The sequence below is a fragment of the Cuculus canorus genome, chromosome 16 (assembly GCF_017976375.1).
Source record: "Cuculus canorus isolate bCucCan1 chromosome 16, bCucCan1.pri, whole genome shotgun sequence".
In the NCBI taxonomy this organism is placed as follows: domain Eukaryota; kingdom Metazoa; phylum Chordata; class Aves; order Cuculiformes; family Cuculidae; genus Cuculus; species Cuculus canorus.
The window spans coordinates 18,066,884-18,083,484 of record NC_071416.1 but is presented as its reverse complement, the minus strand read 5'-3'; the positions used below and the strand labels follow the sequence as shown (position 1 = coordinate 18,083,484).

The window sequence follows — 16,601 nt, the reverse complement described above, 5'->3', positions numbered from 1 at the left end:
CCCTGCCTATGGCGGGAGGGTTGGAACTAGATGATCTTTAAGGTCCCTTCCAATCCTCACTATTCTATGATTCTATGAAAATGTTGGTGTCGCTGAAGATACAGCTAAGATAGAAGAAGGAAAGTAAAGACTTTTTAATAGGATTACCTTTATTTTAATACGCCGTATCAATTTAACATTTGAATAATTCATCCACATTTTTATTTAATCCAGTTGTTGCATAGTCCATAGTCAGGACTTGGATAGACCAGTCAGGGTCTTTAATTTTGTCAGAAATTAAGGTGTAATAGACTGACGCTTGCTAACACAGTACTGTTCAAATGTTTAGATCTTAATCACTGAAGAGCTGTAAATGTGATTTCTTCTGGGTTTAAATAGTTCTATTTTTTTTAAATATTGAAAGACTTTCTACACAGAGCTGGAATAATCTTTACTAGACCCCCCCATTGGAGTCTGTCGCTCACAGAAAGAAGGAGCCTGCAACTCCCCCCGAGGTCTGTCTGAGCACCCTTGGGCTGCGCTGGAAGGCACCTGACCAGGCACTGGGAATTCCTCGTGCTGCACTCATGAGCAAAGGCTGCTCACCTGGACCCACGCTGCCTAGCATCAAAGGGTCCCACCATCTTCAGAGCCAATGCAGAGGGCATCACCTGTCCCAGGAGAGTTGGATGGTCTGCAGTAGTTGTCTTGGAATAAATGTCACCAGAAAGACAAGCTCCGGCATTGCAAACAGACTGTGATGATGCTATTGTTATCACCTGAACCTGTTGAGTAGTTGCAGGAATTGCAGCTGGAGTTTTGCCTTGGGGTTACTCTTATGACTGCTCATCCACTAACCCATATCAGATGAGACCTTGAGGAACAGAGGATGATGAGTGATGCATGGCTCTAAGGCCCCAAAGGTGCTTCCTGGTGACTGGGCCGTCCATGGTGAGTGAGGATGGGCTGGGTTTTACCTTGGTGTTTCAGTACACCCAGATGTCTTCTGGAAGGACGAGCACAACTTGTCCCAGCATCCCAAAGGAAGCCTGGGCAAAACCCACTTGTTAAATACCTGACAACCTGGCTTCCACCAGTTTCCATGAGCGTTCCTCCCCTGGCTGGGGCATCAGGATTAGCAAGAGCTTTTGTAAACAGATCTGCTGCCGTGGCAGAGGTGGGCAATGCTATTCTATCCCTACAGCTGGAGGGAAGATGAACATCCCAGGTAGCCCTGCACCACGGGATAGCCTTCAATGCTGTGCCTGTCAATTGAGAATGATCCCTGTGCACTGGTCAGCACCATGTGCTGTACAAATGCAGGCCCAGATCAGAGACTATGAAGGACTATCCATAAAATAGCACCTAAACTTCAGCTACTGCATGAAATAGCTGGAGAAAAACCTTTTAGAGGTGTGCGAACGGCTGCCAGGCATGATGGGATGGTCAGAAAGAAGCTCTTGAGGCAGCAGTGAAGTATCATTTGTTGGTATTATTAATTTTGAGGGGATGCATCTTAATACATCCATAGCCACCAATAAGGGGGGTTGTCCCCGTTACCCACAGTGCAGTTGGCCCCAGAGCTCCCATGTCACCGAGGTGTGATGTCACGGCCCGTGTTCCAGTGGACCTGCCAGTGCTCGGCAACAAGCACAATGCAGTGGTTCTGCCCTGCTCTCGATTCAGTCCTTCTCTGCTCCCAACACAGCCCTTCTGCCCTGATCCTGAAGCAGCCCAACGGCCCTACACCTGACACAGCCCTTCTCCTCTGCTCCTGAAGAATCCCTTCTGCTCTTTTCTTGACATACCCCTTCTCCCCTGCTCCCAGTCCATCCCTGCTCCTCTGCTCCTGATGCCTCAGATGTAAGACTCAGCCCTTTTCACCTGCTCCCAGTGCCTCCCTCCCCAACTCGTCATGAAGGCCTGGAGGAAGAGGATGCTCACCCTCGTGGAGGTAGAGCCCTGGTCCATGGGGGAGGACAGCTCCTCTACTGACCGGGGAGCAGGCGCTGTGGGGTGGTGTGGGGTGTGGACCCTGCTCTGGGGAGCTTGGGGGACCGGGAGCTTGGCTCACCCTTTCCAGCCACCCTGCAAGGTCACGAGCTGGGAGAAGCCTTTGTGGGCTGAAACCGAGCATCCCTGTGTGAAGGGACATGTCCCCAGGGGTCACCTGAGTGCCCTGGGCTTGTATGGGAGGGATGCTTGCTGGGAGCAGCTGGGTGCTGCCCAGAGCGTGAGCCAGTCCCTTTTCTGCCCCTCTCCAGGCTGGAGCCATCGCAATTCAGCCTCAACCATGGAGTGGGATGGAGGCAAAAAGCCGCCTGAGGAGAGTAAGGAGCTTCTGAGTTCTGATGCATGTGGGGGCCAGGGTGTGTGCCCAAGGCCCCACAGGGCAGGGAGCAGGGCTGCTCACTCCTGTGCTCTCTGCTATGCCAGATCCAGAATAACTTGCCAGCCTCCCAAGTGCTGAAGGAAAGGAAGTGCAGGATCCTCCAGCTGAAGGCACTGGCCCATGGATTTTGGTGGGTGCTGGCATCGAAGGAGCCGCTCAGCCTCCAACCGGCTCCTGGCTGAGGACGTGCCTGGGAGCCCCATTGCCCCACAGTTCTCCCCAGGCAGCAAGAGGGGCCAGCAGTGCCAAGACCCACATCCCACAGGTCCCCTTGGCTGGCCAGGGTAGGACCAATGCACTGTTTTCTGGCTCAGGAACCCCAGCTCTGCTGGACAAGGTGCTGCCCGTTAGCCAAACAGCCATGCCTCCTTCTTCCCTTCTAGGCCTCGCAGAGGTGTGGTGCTTGGTGGATCATGGATGAGAGTGAAGAAGAGAAGGAGGAAGAAGATGAAGGATATGGAGAAGATGATGAAGAAGAAGATGATGAAGGATATGAAGAAGATGATGAAGATGATGAGTAGGCTATGATGAGTGTTTTGAATTGTTTTACTATAAGTAAACTTTTATCAATTGTTCAGACCCAAGCTCTCTCTCTTAACCTTGCATTTGCTGTGGACACACAAAGCGCTTGCAAAGCTGAGGTTTCCACTCGCTCTGCGTTCCTCAGGATGGACGGGGCTATGGCTGCTGGCACGACTGCCCCAGGGCAAGGGTCCCTGTGCAGATGGGCTGTTGGAGAGAGGTGTCCCCAGCAGCAAAGCTGTGAGCAACAGAGCAAGCTCTGATGTGACCATCAGACCTGTGGTGATGCCATCAGAGCCAGGAAACCTTCTGCTCCCCTTCCTGCTGGAAGAAAAGGGAAGCAACTCACGGAACAAGAGCCAGGATGAGTCCATAAAGATGCAAAATCCTGACTGATGCTCTGGAGGACAACACAGCCTTGGGAACGGTGGGTGCCAGGGTTAGGGCAGTCGGTTTTGCAGCTGTAGATGCTGATATTTACGGCTTTGAACCCAGCCACGCCCAGGGCTTTGCTTGGCGTCCCGCATGGCTTTACCCTATGTTTTCACAGGAGACTCAGCCCAAAGCAAAGCAAACCTTGCCCTGCCGCGATTCCTGCCGCTGGCAGGGTTACACGCGGGGTATGGGAGGGTGCTGGGGAGGGGGTGCTGTGCGATGGTGGGTGGAGGGTCCCTGGGAGCAGAGGGGGAGCCGCGGGTGCTGCCCGGTCCCGCGGGGATGCGATGGCGTGAGCTCCGGGAGAGCGGGATCCCGGGAGCCGCGGGGGTGCCCCCAGGTGCTAGTCTGTCGTTGTCCCTCATTAATGAGCCGCTCATTAGCGGCAGTCGGGCGCCCTCCCCGTGGAGGCGGGAGCGCTGCGGGCTATGGGGGTGAGAGCACCGTCACCGGCAGCAGCGGGGCTGGAGCCCAAGTCTGTCCCGGGCGGAGCCGGCGGAGGGATGGGGCAGCGGGGCACGGCCGTGCTGCTGCTCGCTCTGGGTGAGGACCGGGGGCTTTGGGGGATCCTCTCTCCCCCAGGGTTTCCAGGCATGGAGCGATGAGGGGTCCGCTCCCTTTCCCTTCCCACGTCCCCCTCCTTCTGGCTCAGTGCTCCCTCCTCCCCATTCCTCCTCCCCCCATTTCCCTCCCTGTCTTCCCCCCGGGTGTTCAGGCAGGGGGCGAAGCGGGGTTCCCTCTCTGCCGGCTCAGTGCTGTTCATCTCTCCTGTGTGGGCTCTGGGGTGCCCAGGCAGGGGGTGATGCAGGATCCCCTCCCCCTCTGTCTTCCTCTTCCTGGCTCGGTGCTGTGCATCTCTCCTGGATGGGTCCTGGCTGCTGGTGCACCTGCCCATCCCCTGCCCTCAGTGGCTGCTGGTGCAGCTGAGCACCCGACAAGGCTGGCAGTGGGGTGCCCCGACTGTCTCTGCATCGGCTCCCTGCCCTGGCAGAGCGGCTCTTTCAGACTCTCTGCAAATGCAGGCTGGGCTGGGGACAGGTGAGGGACCGTGCCGGGTTCATGGACCATCTGTGTGGAAGGGGGAGATTGCTGTGCCTGGGTGGCACTGGTGCTGGGGCAGCCCAGGGGTGCCTGGGTGCCCCCAGGAGGGAGGTGGGCTCTGTTCCCAAGGGTCTGGGTGCTCACGCTGACTCCTCTGTGGCTGGCAGGGCACCTGGCTGGGCTGCTGGCATCAGGCACTGCCTGTGCCAACATTTACCAAGGCTTCTCGGACTGTGTCCTCAAGCTGGGGAAGAACATGGCCACATACAGGGAGGTGGATGGCGTCAAGCTGCAGGAATTGCACCGAGTCTGTGGGTGAGTACAGCCCCTGCTGGGACCTCCCTGCATGTTCCTCCTGTTGGTTGGCCCTCAGAGGAGGGTGTGCTGGGGGCTGTCTGTAGTGCATGGCCAGGGGGGATTTTTGGCACTGCTCCTGTGCCCAGTGCTGCAGTCTGAACTTTTCTGCACTCCTACATCCTGCTGGTATGTGCGCACACACATGTGCTCCCCACTTTGCCCCGACTTCCTGCAGCCCCAGCAAGCCCTTCCTGCCATTCCTCCGTCCATCTGTCTGTCTGCTGCGCTGCTGGAGCCAGGATCCTGCGATCTTGCATGCCTGGCCCTTGCACCATCGCATCCCCTTGGAGTTTCACCAGCAAGAGTTTGCATCTCCAGTCCTTAGCAGTAGCTCCAACACCCAGAACTCATACCAGCAGCTCCTGCACGCCCACGGCAGGGAGGAGCAGGGTTGATGGGTCTCAGACCCTTCTGCCCTGCAGGAAAGTCTCCCCTGGACACCAGGGATTCAGCCAGTGACTCACGTACGGCTGGGTTGTCCCAGGATCCAGTGCTGCAGGGAGCGGCCTACAACTGGCTGAAAGCTGGATCCTGCTGCCCAAACCAAGCCTCCTCCCTCCTTCCCTACCTGCTAAGATCCTTTATCTTTCTCGCTTGAAGTTGCCCTGGCCCTGTTTGTTGTGAGGTTGTTGAGATGGTGTTGGGAGGATGTTAACTTTAGCAAAATGGATAGAGTAGTAAAAGAGTTAGGTAACCAGGGCAGGTTTGGGGAAATGTCTGCTTAAAAAGCAAATGAGCAGAAGTGCTGAGGTGTGGGGGACAAGAGAAGAGTGCAAATAAAACATTTAGAGAGAGAGATGGAAGCAGCTCTGTGTCCCCATCAGTGAGTTGTGGGTTGAAAAGGAGTCATAAGGAAATTCAGACAAGGAGTTGTAAGGGAATGAAGACAGCAATTAAGGGAAAATCCATGTCCCTTGGGGTGGTGGAAGCCTGCCAGGGCAAGGAATTATTTGCCTTTAACCCTCAGCATTCTCTGCTGCAGCCAGCTTTCCTGATGCTATGGTCCCATCTCTCGGAGCATGGATTGAGGGATGGATGCGGAGCTGGGACCTGGCATGGGACTGTTGGCATCTTGGTTTGTGGTGCTGCCCTGGAGCTGGATTGGGCAAGCTGCTTGACAGCAGCCTGCCTGACTGAGCAGATGGAGACTGTGAAGGGTGAAACACTGGGAATTGTCTTCCCAGCTGAAAGCAGAACCAGGCAGGAGCTCATCCTCCTTTGCCTTCCCTGGCCGTCTTTTGCCCGAAGACATGGAACAGGTTTAACCCTTGCCTGGTAGAGCTGCTTTCTGCCACAGCTCAAGAGTGAGTGAGGGAGGTTACCTGGGTGGGCACCAGCTTTTCTCATTAACTGGGGACATTTATTCTGCCACAGTGAGTCGGTTTAATGAACTCCCTTACAGCTGGTGTTCTGACGCAAGCCCTGGTGGGAAAATTAAGTGGAGTCCTCAGGTCCACCTGCCTGTGCAAGTGTCTCCAGCACGGAGCACTTGGACAAAATCAAGCTGCCCTCTGTGCTTGGCCGGGCTGTGCTTCCTTCCCGAGGGGTCGCACACATGTCCAGCGTCCTGGTGCGACGGAGAAGGTGGCAGAGCAGTCACTCCTCTTCTCTAAGCAGTCCCCAGCTTGCAGGTGAATTATGGCCTGGCGGCGGTGCCCAGCCCCAGCTAAGGTGAGACAGGACAGCAAAACCGAGGAGGGGATAGCAGGCAGGTGCCTGGGTGTGCTGTGGTCTGGCAGAGGCGGGAGAGCTGTTGGGGACCTAGGGAGTGCTGCCTGGGGCTGCTCCCTGCCTTGCCTTGGAATCAGGTATCAGGATATGCATCGCTCCAAAGAAACTGCAATACAGCTGTGCTTTTGCAAAGCTCTTTTCAGGTAAAAGGAACTCACTTTGAAAGAAGTCATGGGGGAATGTTAGTGGGAAGTGTGGCAAAGAGCCTTACCTGTCCTTTGGGGAAGTTTTAATTTTGGAGAGGCACCAATTCCAGTTTAGGGGATGGCCTGTTGCATTTGCTGAGACTTTTGGGCCCCTGCTGTTTTATTTGGTGGGTTTGTACCTACAGAACAGAGACCTCACCTGTGATTTCAGCTGAGTCAGGACTTACAGACATGCTAATGTGCATGCAGGGACTGTGGGTGCCTTCCCCATAGCAGCACCTGCAGCAGCCTTTGGGAGTTTGATATGGAGTTGAATGCCACGCTGTCCTCAGAGAGCAGCCAAAAGAAATTGGGCAGGGATGACCATTCTTGTCCTCCTTCTCTTGCTGCATGGGGGACACAGCCCAGTCTGATTCCTGCTGTCCTGGTCCCCGAACAGCTGGAGCCCACCTTTGCCTGATTAGTTTGACACCTTGGGTAGGGAGTTTGTTGGCAATGGCTGTAACTCAGCTTCTTCAGAGCCACCACACTTCTTCACCAGAGGTAAGGAAAGAGCTCAGGGAGGGGATAAAGTCTTGGCAGGATGGATACTGCTCTGAATAAATGCAATGTGGGGTCATCCCATGTGGTCCTGGCCTCAGTGTGCTGGACTGGTGGGGTATCCACTGCACCCCTCCTTGAAGATCCTTCTTGGGAGCTGTGGTTTTCAGCTCTGTTTCAGCTGGCATTTTTCCCCTGCCTGATTCTAGCTCTGGATTGGAAAAAAAAAAAAAAAAGGTAAAATCCAAGTCTGTGTGCCTACAGGAGGCAGCCAAGGGGTCTTCAGTGAGCAGCTCCCAGTTTGTTCCTGCAGGACCATGGGTTATCTTTGCCTGTCTTGTTTTTCCCTAGTGCTCCCCAAGAGCCTCTTTCCGTTGAAAGGCTTCTACTTGTATAGGTTAATACTCAGCAGGCAAATGGAGATGTATCTAATGAGAATACACTGAGTAACTGCTCCTGCCCCCCTTACCTTTGTTGTAAAGCTGTGACAGTCTCTGGGAGCCGTTGTCCTTGCTTTGTGCTTGTGTTTTGCCCTTGACTCTGCTTGGAGAAAGCTATGAATTAAACCGGATGGGCCTTTTGTTTGCAGGCAGTTTTTAGATATTCAGGGTGCTCAGTGCCAAAGGGAAACATTTGTTAATGGAAAATAATGGATTTCATTTACCTTCAGAGTAAGAAAACAAAGAAAGGATGAAATAATTTCAGTGTGTTTTGGTGTTTGGAGTTTTAGCCAAGATGATCTGGGAGACGATGGAGGGAATGCTGAAATGCCAATGTTGTCCCTGCTTGAAGGGCAGGCTCAGGGCAGCAGGGCTCTGCCCCGCTCCTTGGTGTTCTGCTACTGCAAAGGACTGATGGTGAGTGTCTCCCCTGCCTGCAGGTACTGGGATGAATTTCACATGTGCGCCCTGGCAGCGCTCTGGGAGTGCCAGAAGGAAGCAGTGGCCATCTGGGAGATGCTGAGAAGAGAGTCTCGAAAAATCAAATTTCAAGGCAGCTTATTTGACCTCTGCAGCCCCACCACAGCCCAAAGCTTTGCCTGGACCCACATTCCCAACATTTCCATCCTCGGCATCCCCCTCATCGTCGCTTGGCTGAACTTATAAACTGCAGCTCTGTAAGTATTACAACAAAGGTGGTTGCAGCGTGTGTCATGGCATCTTTCCAATAGTTTTTCCAAACCTTTGAGGAATACTATGTGGTGCTCAGTGAATACTTGACTCCAGCCTGCACCCATGAGACGTGGAAAAGCTCTGCAGCATATACTGGGTTTTGCTCTTTCTCTGTAACTTGGAATAATGCCTGTCTCCTTCTGCCTCAAGGTACCAGTGCGGATCTGGTTGACTGCAGAATTTGGGAACTTGTAGATACAGAGCAGAGGATTTGGGGAAAAATGATAAATTCCTTGTGAATGCTGGATTCTTTAGTGCTCTTCTATGGCTACTGGAAGGGAACATGTTTACATTGCTCACTCTTTCCACCAGATGAACTCTCTAGATTTTTGGTTTGGGCACTGAAAACAAGATGAGCATTTTTACCACTGCCTGGTGAGGTGAAGGGGATGGTGTATGTGCTGTCAAAGGCAGAAACGAGCTCTTACTGCACTGTACTGGCCTTTTTTCTTTGAGGACATGGTGAAACCCCTGCTGAAGAGTAATCACAGGTGCATGACCTCTTCTCTTGCACCCATCTGGATTCCTGAGTAACTCCTGTGTTATGTGTAAATCCCTTTTCTAAGGAAATAGAAGGCAAAAAATATTTGGGGGAAGGAGTGTCAAGCTAGCACAACAAAAAGGATTTATTAGCAACTCATCTGCTTTAAAGCTTTCCCCAAAGGTACCTGTAAGCAGCTGTGTGGGTGGCAGTGTCTAATTCCAGAGTATTAAAGTTTGTTGTAGAGCCTTCAACATGGTACAAGTTTTGTCTTGCCTCCTGTTCAGTAGCACAGTCTCTCCTTTGTTCCTTCATGGCTCAAAGCATTGTTGATTTTGCAGCTTCAGTAGAAGAATGAAAGTATTTGCAATAGAAAGGTGCTGGAAAGTGATTTCTGGCTATGTTAGAAACTCATCATTACTAGGTAGTATCATGTGAATCTGTGTATTAAGGACACCAAAGAAGTTCTGTGCCCTGTCTGGCTGTGCAGGGCTATAGGATCCAGTGTGGGTCTGTAATCCGTCCCTGTGACGGTCTCAGGGCAGTTTCTCATCAAGAGAGAGCACAGTGAGTCCTGATAGGACTTTCTAGTGCTTCCAATGCATTCCCCGTGCAGTGCTGCCACTTCAGAAGGGGGAAGAAGCTGCTTTCCATCATACTCCAAGTCAGGGCTGAACAGCTGGATGTAGTGGTGAGCTCCATACTCTAATTAAGTGACTCAGCTGTCTTTAATCAGATATGAAATTTCCATGTTTAACTAGCAGGGTATTTCAGCCTGACTCTCTAGATGTGTCACACATCATTTGGACGGCTTCACAGACTGTCTGGCCCCTTACCAGGACACTTGCTCTGTCTTCAGTAGGGGCAGGCAGCTGCTAACAGTGGAGAGTGATTCTGTGCAGAGCTGGGTAAGTGTCGTGGCTCCTCATGGTCCTGAGATATTTTGGATGAGGACCTTGCCCTGGTGGTTTAAGCGCTGCCTGCCCCTGGAGTGGGCACAGTAGGTACCTCCCAGCAGTAAATGGATCGGTACATGCTGAAGCTGTGTCCCCAAACCTGAAAGTGTGCTTGACAGTGTGAGCAGGGGATGAGGTCCCCTGCTAGCCCCAGAGATCCCCCTGCATGCATCACAGGTATGTGAGCAAGCTTCTCCTACAGCAAAGGATCTTTTTACCAACACTGGTGTTGGGCTTTTTAATGCTGGGTCATGCTGCTCTTCGTTGGAAGAGCAACAGTGTTCTTCCTCTTACCTTTCCTATCACTTAACATGCTGCTCCTGCAGCAGCTGGAGGGAATGAATAAATTGAGGCAAATTCCAAGAAATAAGTCAGGGAGGAGCAGGTGGTGCTCAGACAGCACTTCAGTGTGAGACAGCTAAGCTTTCTACAGACAACAGAGTCCTTACTCATTTACACAAAAGCCTTAAGTAGTGCAGAAGGGGTAAACCTGAGCACTGCAGAACCAGGAGAGAGCCACTCAGCTGCTTTGGTTTTATTTCTTATTCTGCTCCAACAACAGCATACACTGTTTGATCCTGTTCCTCCCTCCCTCTGTTGTCTCCTCTCCTGCCTGTGCTTTGTAGCTGGGGCAAGCTGAAGCAGGTAGGTATTGCATATAACCAAGGCTGGACTCCTTTGGATCCAAATCCTGTCCCCACTCTTTGTTTAGAATACGTGTTTAAAGCCCTTAGGAAAACAAATAAGCACAGCCCCCCAAGTCCCCAGAACCTTTAGCTTCTCGTTGGATTTGGCAACTTCCTCTGTTAAAATTTTCTACTTTTAAACAGCTTTGGGAAAGGGGAGTGCAAAAGTCTCAGCAGAGATCTCCAAGAAGTCTTGGATGCAAACAGCTAGCTGACACTGCTGCTCTCTCTAAGAGCAGCAGGTGTTGGGGCATATCTTCCCTGGAAGCAAATCCCTCAACTCTACTGCACACAAAACCCAGAGATTCATTAAGAAACAAAGACCATCTGCCACCACTCAGGTATGGAGCAGCAGGTTTTTTTTTTAAAGTCAAATGTGCTCCTAAATATGACTGAAAGCATGTGAGTGAAAATTAGGTCTCACAGTATGGGGGTGATGAGTTTCAGAGGTTCCCTCCTCAATCAGCATTTCATTTTTAGCAGCACTCCCACTATGTCAAGGGCAATTATTTTCTTTTGTTAAAAAAAAAATACACTGATTCAGTCCTCAAGGATCAAGTCAGCAGACTTCAGAAAGAATTTCTACTCCTACAGCATGCTTCATGCTGATGCAGTGCAGCTTGCTGTATGTCCCACAGCCTGCGTTAAATCCTCATTTGTCAAGGATTCTTCTCATGGTCTTGCCCGAGTGCCTCCAGCTACAAAGCTGCATCCAAACCTCATCTCCCTGCACACGAGACTGCTGAAACAGTTACAGCACACCTCATGCATTCTGAAAGTAATGAGGTAAGTCTTCCTCAGTCCAAAGTTTCATTCCTCTTCTTTCAGAGGAACAAAGATAGCCCCTCTGCGATACGGTCTCACAGCAACTTCGGACAGGCTGTCTGTCCTCCTTTAAGAAATGGGATGAATACGGCTGTCCCTCTGCTCTCTCATAATTGCTGTAATTAGACTGCTAGCTCACACTTGCCTTAAGACCACCCCTGAGGACACAGGAGTCCACACTGCACTTTGGACTGGTGTTAAGCCATGAGATAAACCTGCAAACTTTCCCTCTGCGGGACTGCTATGTTTTTTTCTCAATAACAGCAACAAAAAGCAGGAAAGGACAAAATGACCCTGAAAGAGTCTTAAAATACAACAGCTATTGAGGCAATGTTTGTCAGCCCTGAGGCAGAGCTTGTCCTCTACTGCTGCCCTGATCCCAACGTCAGGCATGCATGCTCACAGCTCTTCTCAGAGGGAGATACTGGCACCTACTGGAAGCCCAGCTTATCTCTAGGCTGAAGGTGACTGGAAGAAAGGTAAGTATCCCTCTATAATGAGGAACAAGCAGGTTTTGAGAAGGTATGAACTGTCTTGCTGACAGAACAGCAGAGAAAGCCCTGGCAAGTGGCCTCTGAGTGGCCCTCCAGCAATCACTGGCTCCTGCCCAGAAAAACACTCTTGTGAACCCTTACCTCTGAATGAATGCCACTCTCCTGAAACTGTGCTTAGGGTTTTTGGTCAGGAAGCAGTCCTCACGAAACCTCAGGATATAAGAAGTTCTGCCTAAACCAGTGTCACCGGCAATCCTCCTCTGCGGCAGAACTGCTGGGTATTTAAAACATCAGGGTGTTATCCTGCCTCAATTTATAGTATCTGAATGTGAGAGCAGGAACTTAAATATAGCTCCCTCAGTAACAAAAAAAGCAGCTTCAAGGAATGTACAAACTTCTGCATCTCAAATCACCCCACTGCTTTTCAACAAGCTGAATTAGCACATAGTATATACAAATGAACACTTACAAATATTAATGTACAGAAGAAGGTTACCTTTGCACAGGAGAAAATCTATCTTTAGAACTGGCTTTGCCCTCATTTGGGCCAACTGGCTGTCCCTCAGTGGAAAGAAGGCACGATGCAGGTCTGCTTGCTTGGGCTGTGGGATCTGACAGGCTGAGAGAGTTGGGCTTGTTCACCCTGGAGAAGAGAAGGCTCAGGGGAGATCTTATAGCGACCTTCCAGTACCTGAGGGGGGCCTACAGGAAAGCTGGAGAGGGGTTATTCATAAAGGCTTGTGGGGATAGGACCAGGGGGAATGGATATCAACTGGAGAGGGGCAGATTTAGACCAGCCATTAGGAAGAATTTCTTCACCATGAGGGTGGTGAGACAGTGGGACAGATTGCCAAAGGAAGCTGTGGCTGCCCCATCCCTGGCAGCGTTCAAGGCCAGGCTGGATGGGGCCTTGGGCAGCCTGATCTAGTGGGATGTCCCTGCCTATGGTGGGAGGGTTGGAACTAGATGATCTTTAAGGTCCCTTCCAATCCTAACTATTCTATGATCTGGAGGGACCATCTGGCTTTGGCCCCTTAGCCATAAGGTGGTTGTCCCTGCCTGCCCACAAGTGGTGATTATTTGAAGTGCCTCTAAATAAAGGCACCTCCTGTTATCTTCAGAAACAAGCAGCAGTCTCCCACTTAACTGAGCATCACCTCTACCAGACCAGATCAGTTGCTAGCCTTTGGAAGCCTGATGGGAAGACTCAGGAGAGTGGGAACAGCAGTGAGGCTCCAGGACACCTCTGCAGGCTTCCCCAGGACTGTGCCAACATTGGGCTGGACACGTGGAGACCCTGCATTGCTCACATTCTTCCTGAAGTGAGGATTATGCTGGTTAACTTCCCAATATAGCACTCACCGATGCCTTCATTTCAGAGCAGAGGTATGAAATATTTCTTGTTGGAAACGTTGTGTGCCCTAGAGAGTGGGCATCTTACAGCCATGTGTCCTTCTCTGGGCACATACTAATGCTGCCACGATACAGACATTCCGGTATTTCAAGTGCTCAGCTTCCCAAGAGAACTGTAACACGCCACAGCAACATAATATTTTTATTATTACAAAAGATTTCTTCAGCAAACTGCTGCCTAACACCTGTATGTATTAAACATGGAAACAGCAAATAAACTCATCTAACATTAGAGGTTATTTAGGGTCTCAGCTGGTGATTCAGGTAAGTACATCTATTTTCTTTCTCCCCGTCCATTCACTTCCTTGACTTTTTTTCCAATCAAAGCCCAAAGGAGTTACAGATCTGAAGCAGCAGCTCACAGCCCCACTGCTCACTGTGCCAGCTCCTGCAGGAAAAGCTGACCACTGCATTACCCATACAGGGTTCTCCAACATTTGTTAAATTCCAGATGCTCCTCACGCATCAAGTTTTGCTACCTGGATTTTAACAGTCTCATGAGTGAAGAGTTTAAGAGCACGCTTGCCATACAGTTTTATTAAATGTTCTGTGTTAATAAAATAAATATCTGCTCCTCTCCCATTGCTGGCTGATGCCAGAGGAGATGCTCACACTCATGCAGTCACCAAGGTCCAAAAAAAAAAAAAAAAGTCTAAACAGACCTGCTGTGCTTCTTCAGTGATGACTCTCAGGCATCAGATGCACTTGTGCTCAAAACAATGACATAATGCAGCATGTTGTAGCCAGAGCGAGTCTATACATTGGATTTGGGGGCAGAATTGAGGGGGATTTCTCTGAGTTCTATCCTCATGCAGAGGTACTCTCCGATTGCAGCCATCAGTGCGGTGCACACGATGTGCACCAGCCACCACGTCAGGGTTGAGGGAAAGTGCGAGTTGTAAATCCAGCAGCCCAGAAGGTGGAAGAAGTGAACTGTGACTGTGAAATCCAGGCACTGCTTTCCTCGGCGGATGAAATACAGCAAACCCAGAGCACTGTAAAATAAAGACAGTGATTAATAAACAAACCAGGCCGTGTCTATGGAAAAGAGGATACAGCAATAACTATTAGGGGCTGTTGGTGCTCATTATTTAGCTGCTTTAGAACTTCTTAAATGTTTTAAGGGTAGGTTGTTTCTTTGTTCCCATCTGCTGCAGCAAGACTTAAAAGTTTACAGTTTTTTTAATTATACAACAGCAGGGAAACAAGCTTTTAGTTTAAAAATTCCTGCCTGGTGCTCTGCACAATCTCCCCCAGTAATCTTTGCCCTGTGGCAAAATACATTCTCATTTATTGGTTAGTGTTTGCTGTGATTCACTAATTCTAACTTTCAGTAAAACCTCTCAGAATCAACGCTCATTCCCAGCTGGGAAGCTGAAGCAGTAAAATGACTTATCTAGGATCTAAAAGTCAGGAGTCAGCAGTTTCACGGTGCTCTCAGCAGACATACTCAGCCAGGCACTGGGCTTTTGGGAAATGTTTTGAGAGCAGAGTCATACTGAATTCTCTTCAGATTTAACCTTAAGAAGAAGACGACGACAACATGGGTGCTTCAACTAGTTGCTGACTTACCATGTGAGCGCATTGAGGATGAAAGCCATCATGGAGAGCCTCCCTGGCGGCGTTGAGAAGCCTAAAATCTACATGGGACTATTAGTAGGAAACCATGGCACAAATCACAGCATATACTCTCCTCCTGAGGCCCAGCTGTATTGGCACGGCCCTGTGCTGACAATGATCTGTAAGAGGAGCCTGAGCAGTTATGGAAGCCTTTCTGCCTGGGAGTACCTACAGAAAAGGGAGAGGTCTGCCTCTGTATGTTCTGTCTGTTTCTGTTTTCTGTTTACCCTAAAGAGGGTGTGGACTGTCTGTCTCCATACCGAGGTTACCTCGCAGGTCGGAGGCTGTTGTGTTTATACTGGGGCATCCCATCTACGCAGGGAGGTGCTGTTTCTATACTGGGGTGGTACCAGCTATACAGTGAGGTGCTCTCTCTATACTGAGGTGGTACCAGCTATGCAGTGAGGTGCTGTCTCTATACTGGGGGGTCCCATCTATACAGGGAGGCGCTGTCTCGATATTGGGGGGTACCAGCTACACATCGAGATGCTATCTCTATATCGGGGGGTCCCATCTACACAGGGAGGCACTGTTTCTATAGTGGGGGGTACCAGCAATCCAAAGGGAGGGCTCTGCCCCCATACTGGGGCACAGACACACGGGGGTACTACGTACGCTGGGGGCTGTCTCTAACATTGGGGAACACGGGCAGCGGGCCCTGCAGGGAGTCCCCAGGAAGGGCCCCACGCCCTCACCTCGTCGCTGAAGACCTGGTGGAGGGAGGGCCCGGTGCTCCCCAGCGCGCCGAGGAGGGCAAGCCAGAGCCCGAGCGAGCTGTAGTAGCTGGCCTGCAGCAGCACCATCTGCGCCACGATCAGCGCCGGGTCCCACACGTAGCTGCGGAACTGCGCCGCCATCGCCGCGCGCCGGAAGCACCTCTCGCCCGAAGTACCGCTCACCAGCCCGCCGACCGGAAGTGTTTCTCGCCCGCCCACGCCGTGCAGCAGCGTCCCCTCGTGCGGCGGAGGACACGGCGCGGCCCCCCGGGCCCCATGGCGGCCGGGGGTACCGGGGAGGGGGGCGCTGCGTCCCGGCCCCGCCGCATCCCGGGCAGGTGAGCCCTCCGGGAGCTGAGCCCACCCGTCACAGGGGCCCGGGGTCCGTGGTCGCGCCTGGAGGGGTCAGCGATTAGGGCTGAGGCGTCACCTTGGGGGGAACGGTCCTTCTCCCTTGGAGGGAATGGTCCTTCATCTTGCAAAATGGTCGTTCATGGGGGGAATGGTCCCTCTCCTGAGGAAGCGGTCCTTCTCCTTGGGGGAATGGTATTTCTCCTTAGAGAACGGTCCTTCTCCAGGACCAGCACGGGTCTGTTTTGTGGTACAGGAGAAGTCATCCCACACCTCGAATCATGGGTTCAGTTTTGGGCCCCTCACTACAAAGAAGACATTGAGGGGCTGGAGCACGTACAGAGAGAGAGAACGGAGCTGGTGAGGGGTCTGGAGCCCAGGGGTTATGGAGAACAGCTGGAGGAACTGGGGCTGTTTAGCCAGGAGAAGAGGAGGCTGAGGGGAGACCTCATCACTCTCTGCAGCTCCTAGAAAGGAGGTTGTAGTGAGGCAGGTACTGGTCTCTTCCCCCAAGTAACAAGTGATAGGATGAGAGGAAATGGCCTCAAGTTGTGCCAGGGGATATTTAGATTGGATATTAGGAAAAACTCCATCACCAAAAGAGTTGTCAGGCACTGGAATAGGCTGCCCGGGGGAAGTGGTGGAGTCACCGTCTCTGGAGGGATTTAAAAGACTGGTAGACATGGGTTAGTAGTGAACTTGGCAGTGTTAGCTTCACTGTTGGACTCAGCGATCCTACAGGTC

The 16,601-nt window shown here is 51.6% G+C and overlaps 2 protein-coding genes across 3 annotated transcripts; one reads left to right on the top strand and one right to left on the bottom strand.

The window, feature by feature from the left end:
- Window positions 1-3,423: 3,423 nt before the first annotated feature.
- Window positions 3,424-9,062, top strand: LOC104065140 (neuritin). Of its 2 annotated transcripts, none has more exons than XM_054081352.1 (3): window positions 3,424-3,513; window positions 4,537-4,684; window positions 8,024-9,062. In XM_054081352.1, the coding sequence occupies exons 1-3, from the start codon at window positions 3,432-3,434 to the stop codon at window positions 8,247-8,249; spliced, it is 456 nt and encodes a 151-aa protein (XP_053937327.1). In that variant the 5' UTR covers window positions 3,424-3,431; the 3' UTR covers window positions 8,250-9,062. The 2 variants fall into 2 exon arrangements, with proteins under 2 accessions (XP_053937327.1, XP_009565869.2); XM_009567574.2 differs by lacking the exon at window positions 3,424-3,513 and adding an exon at window positions 3,726-3,871 and having other exon boundaries at window positions 8,024-9,042.
- A 4,315-nt stretch (window positions 9,063-13,377) lies between these two features.
- On the bottom strand, window positions 13,378-15,709 carry SYS1 (SYS1 golgi trafficking protein). The gene is made up of 3 exons (XM_009567587.2): window positions 15,486-15,709; window positions 14,743-14,810; window positions 13,378-14,165 (listed from the first exon to the last, which is right to left on the bottom strand). Exons 1-3 carry the CDS (start codon window positions 15,645-15,647, stop codon window positions 13,925-13,927), a joined length of 471 nt encoding a protein of 156 aa, XP_009565882.2. The 5' UTR covers window positions 15,648-15,709; the 3' UTR covers window positions 13,378-13,924.
- Between the last annotated feature and the right edge of the window lie 892 nt (window positions 15,710-16,601).

Coding starts and splice junctions, on each gene's coding strand:
- LOC104065140 (XM_009567574.2), top strand. CDS start 3,757: ATGGGGGTGAGAGCACCGTCACCGGCAGCAGCGGGGCTGGAGCCCAAG. Junction 3,872..4,536: donor CGTGCTGCTGCTCGCTCTGG/GTGAGGACCGGG, acceptor TGTGGCTGGCAG/GGCACCTGGCTGGGCTGCTG. Junction 4,685..8,023: donor GAATTGCACCGAGTCTGTGG/GTGAGTACAGCC, acceptor CCCTGCCTGCAG/GTACTGGGATGAATTTCACA.
- SYS1 (XM_009567587.2), bottom strand. CDS start 15,647: ATGGCGGCGCAGTTCCGCAGCTACGTGTGGGACCCGGCGCTGATCGTG. Junction 14,811..15,485: donor ACCAGGTCTTCAGCGACGAG/GTGAGGGCGTGG, acceptor AGTCCCATGTAG/ATTTTAGGCTTCTCAACGCC. Junction 14,166..14,742: donor ATCCTCAATGCGCTCACATG/GTAAGTCAGCAA, acceptor TTTATTTTACAG/TGCTCTGGGTTTGCTGTATT.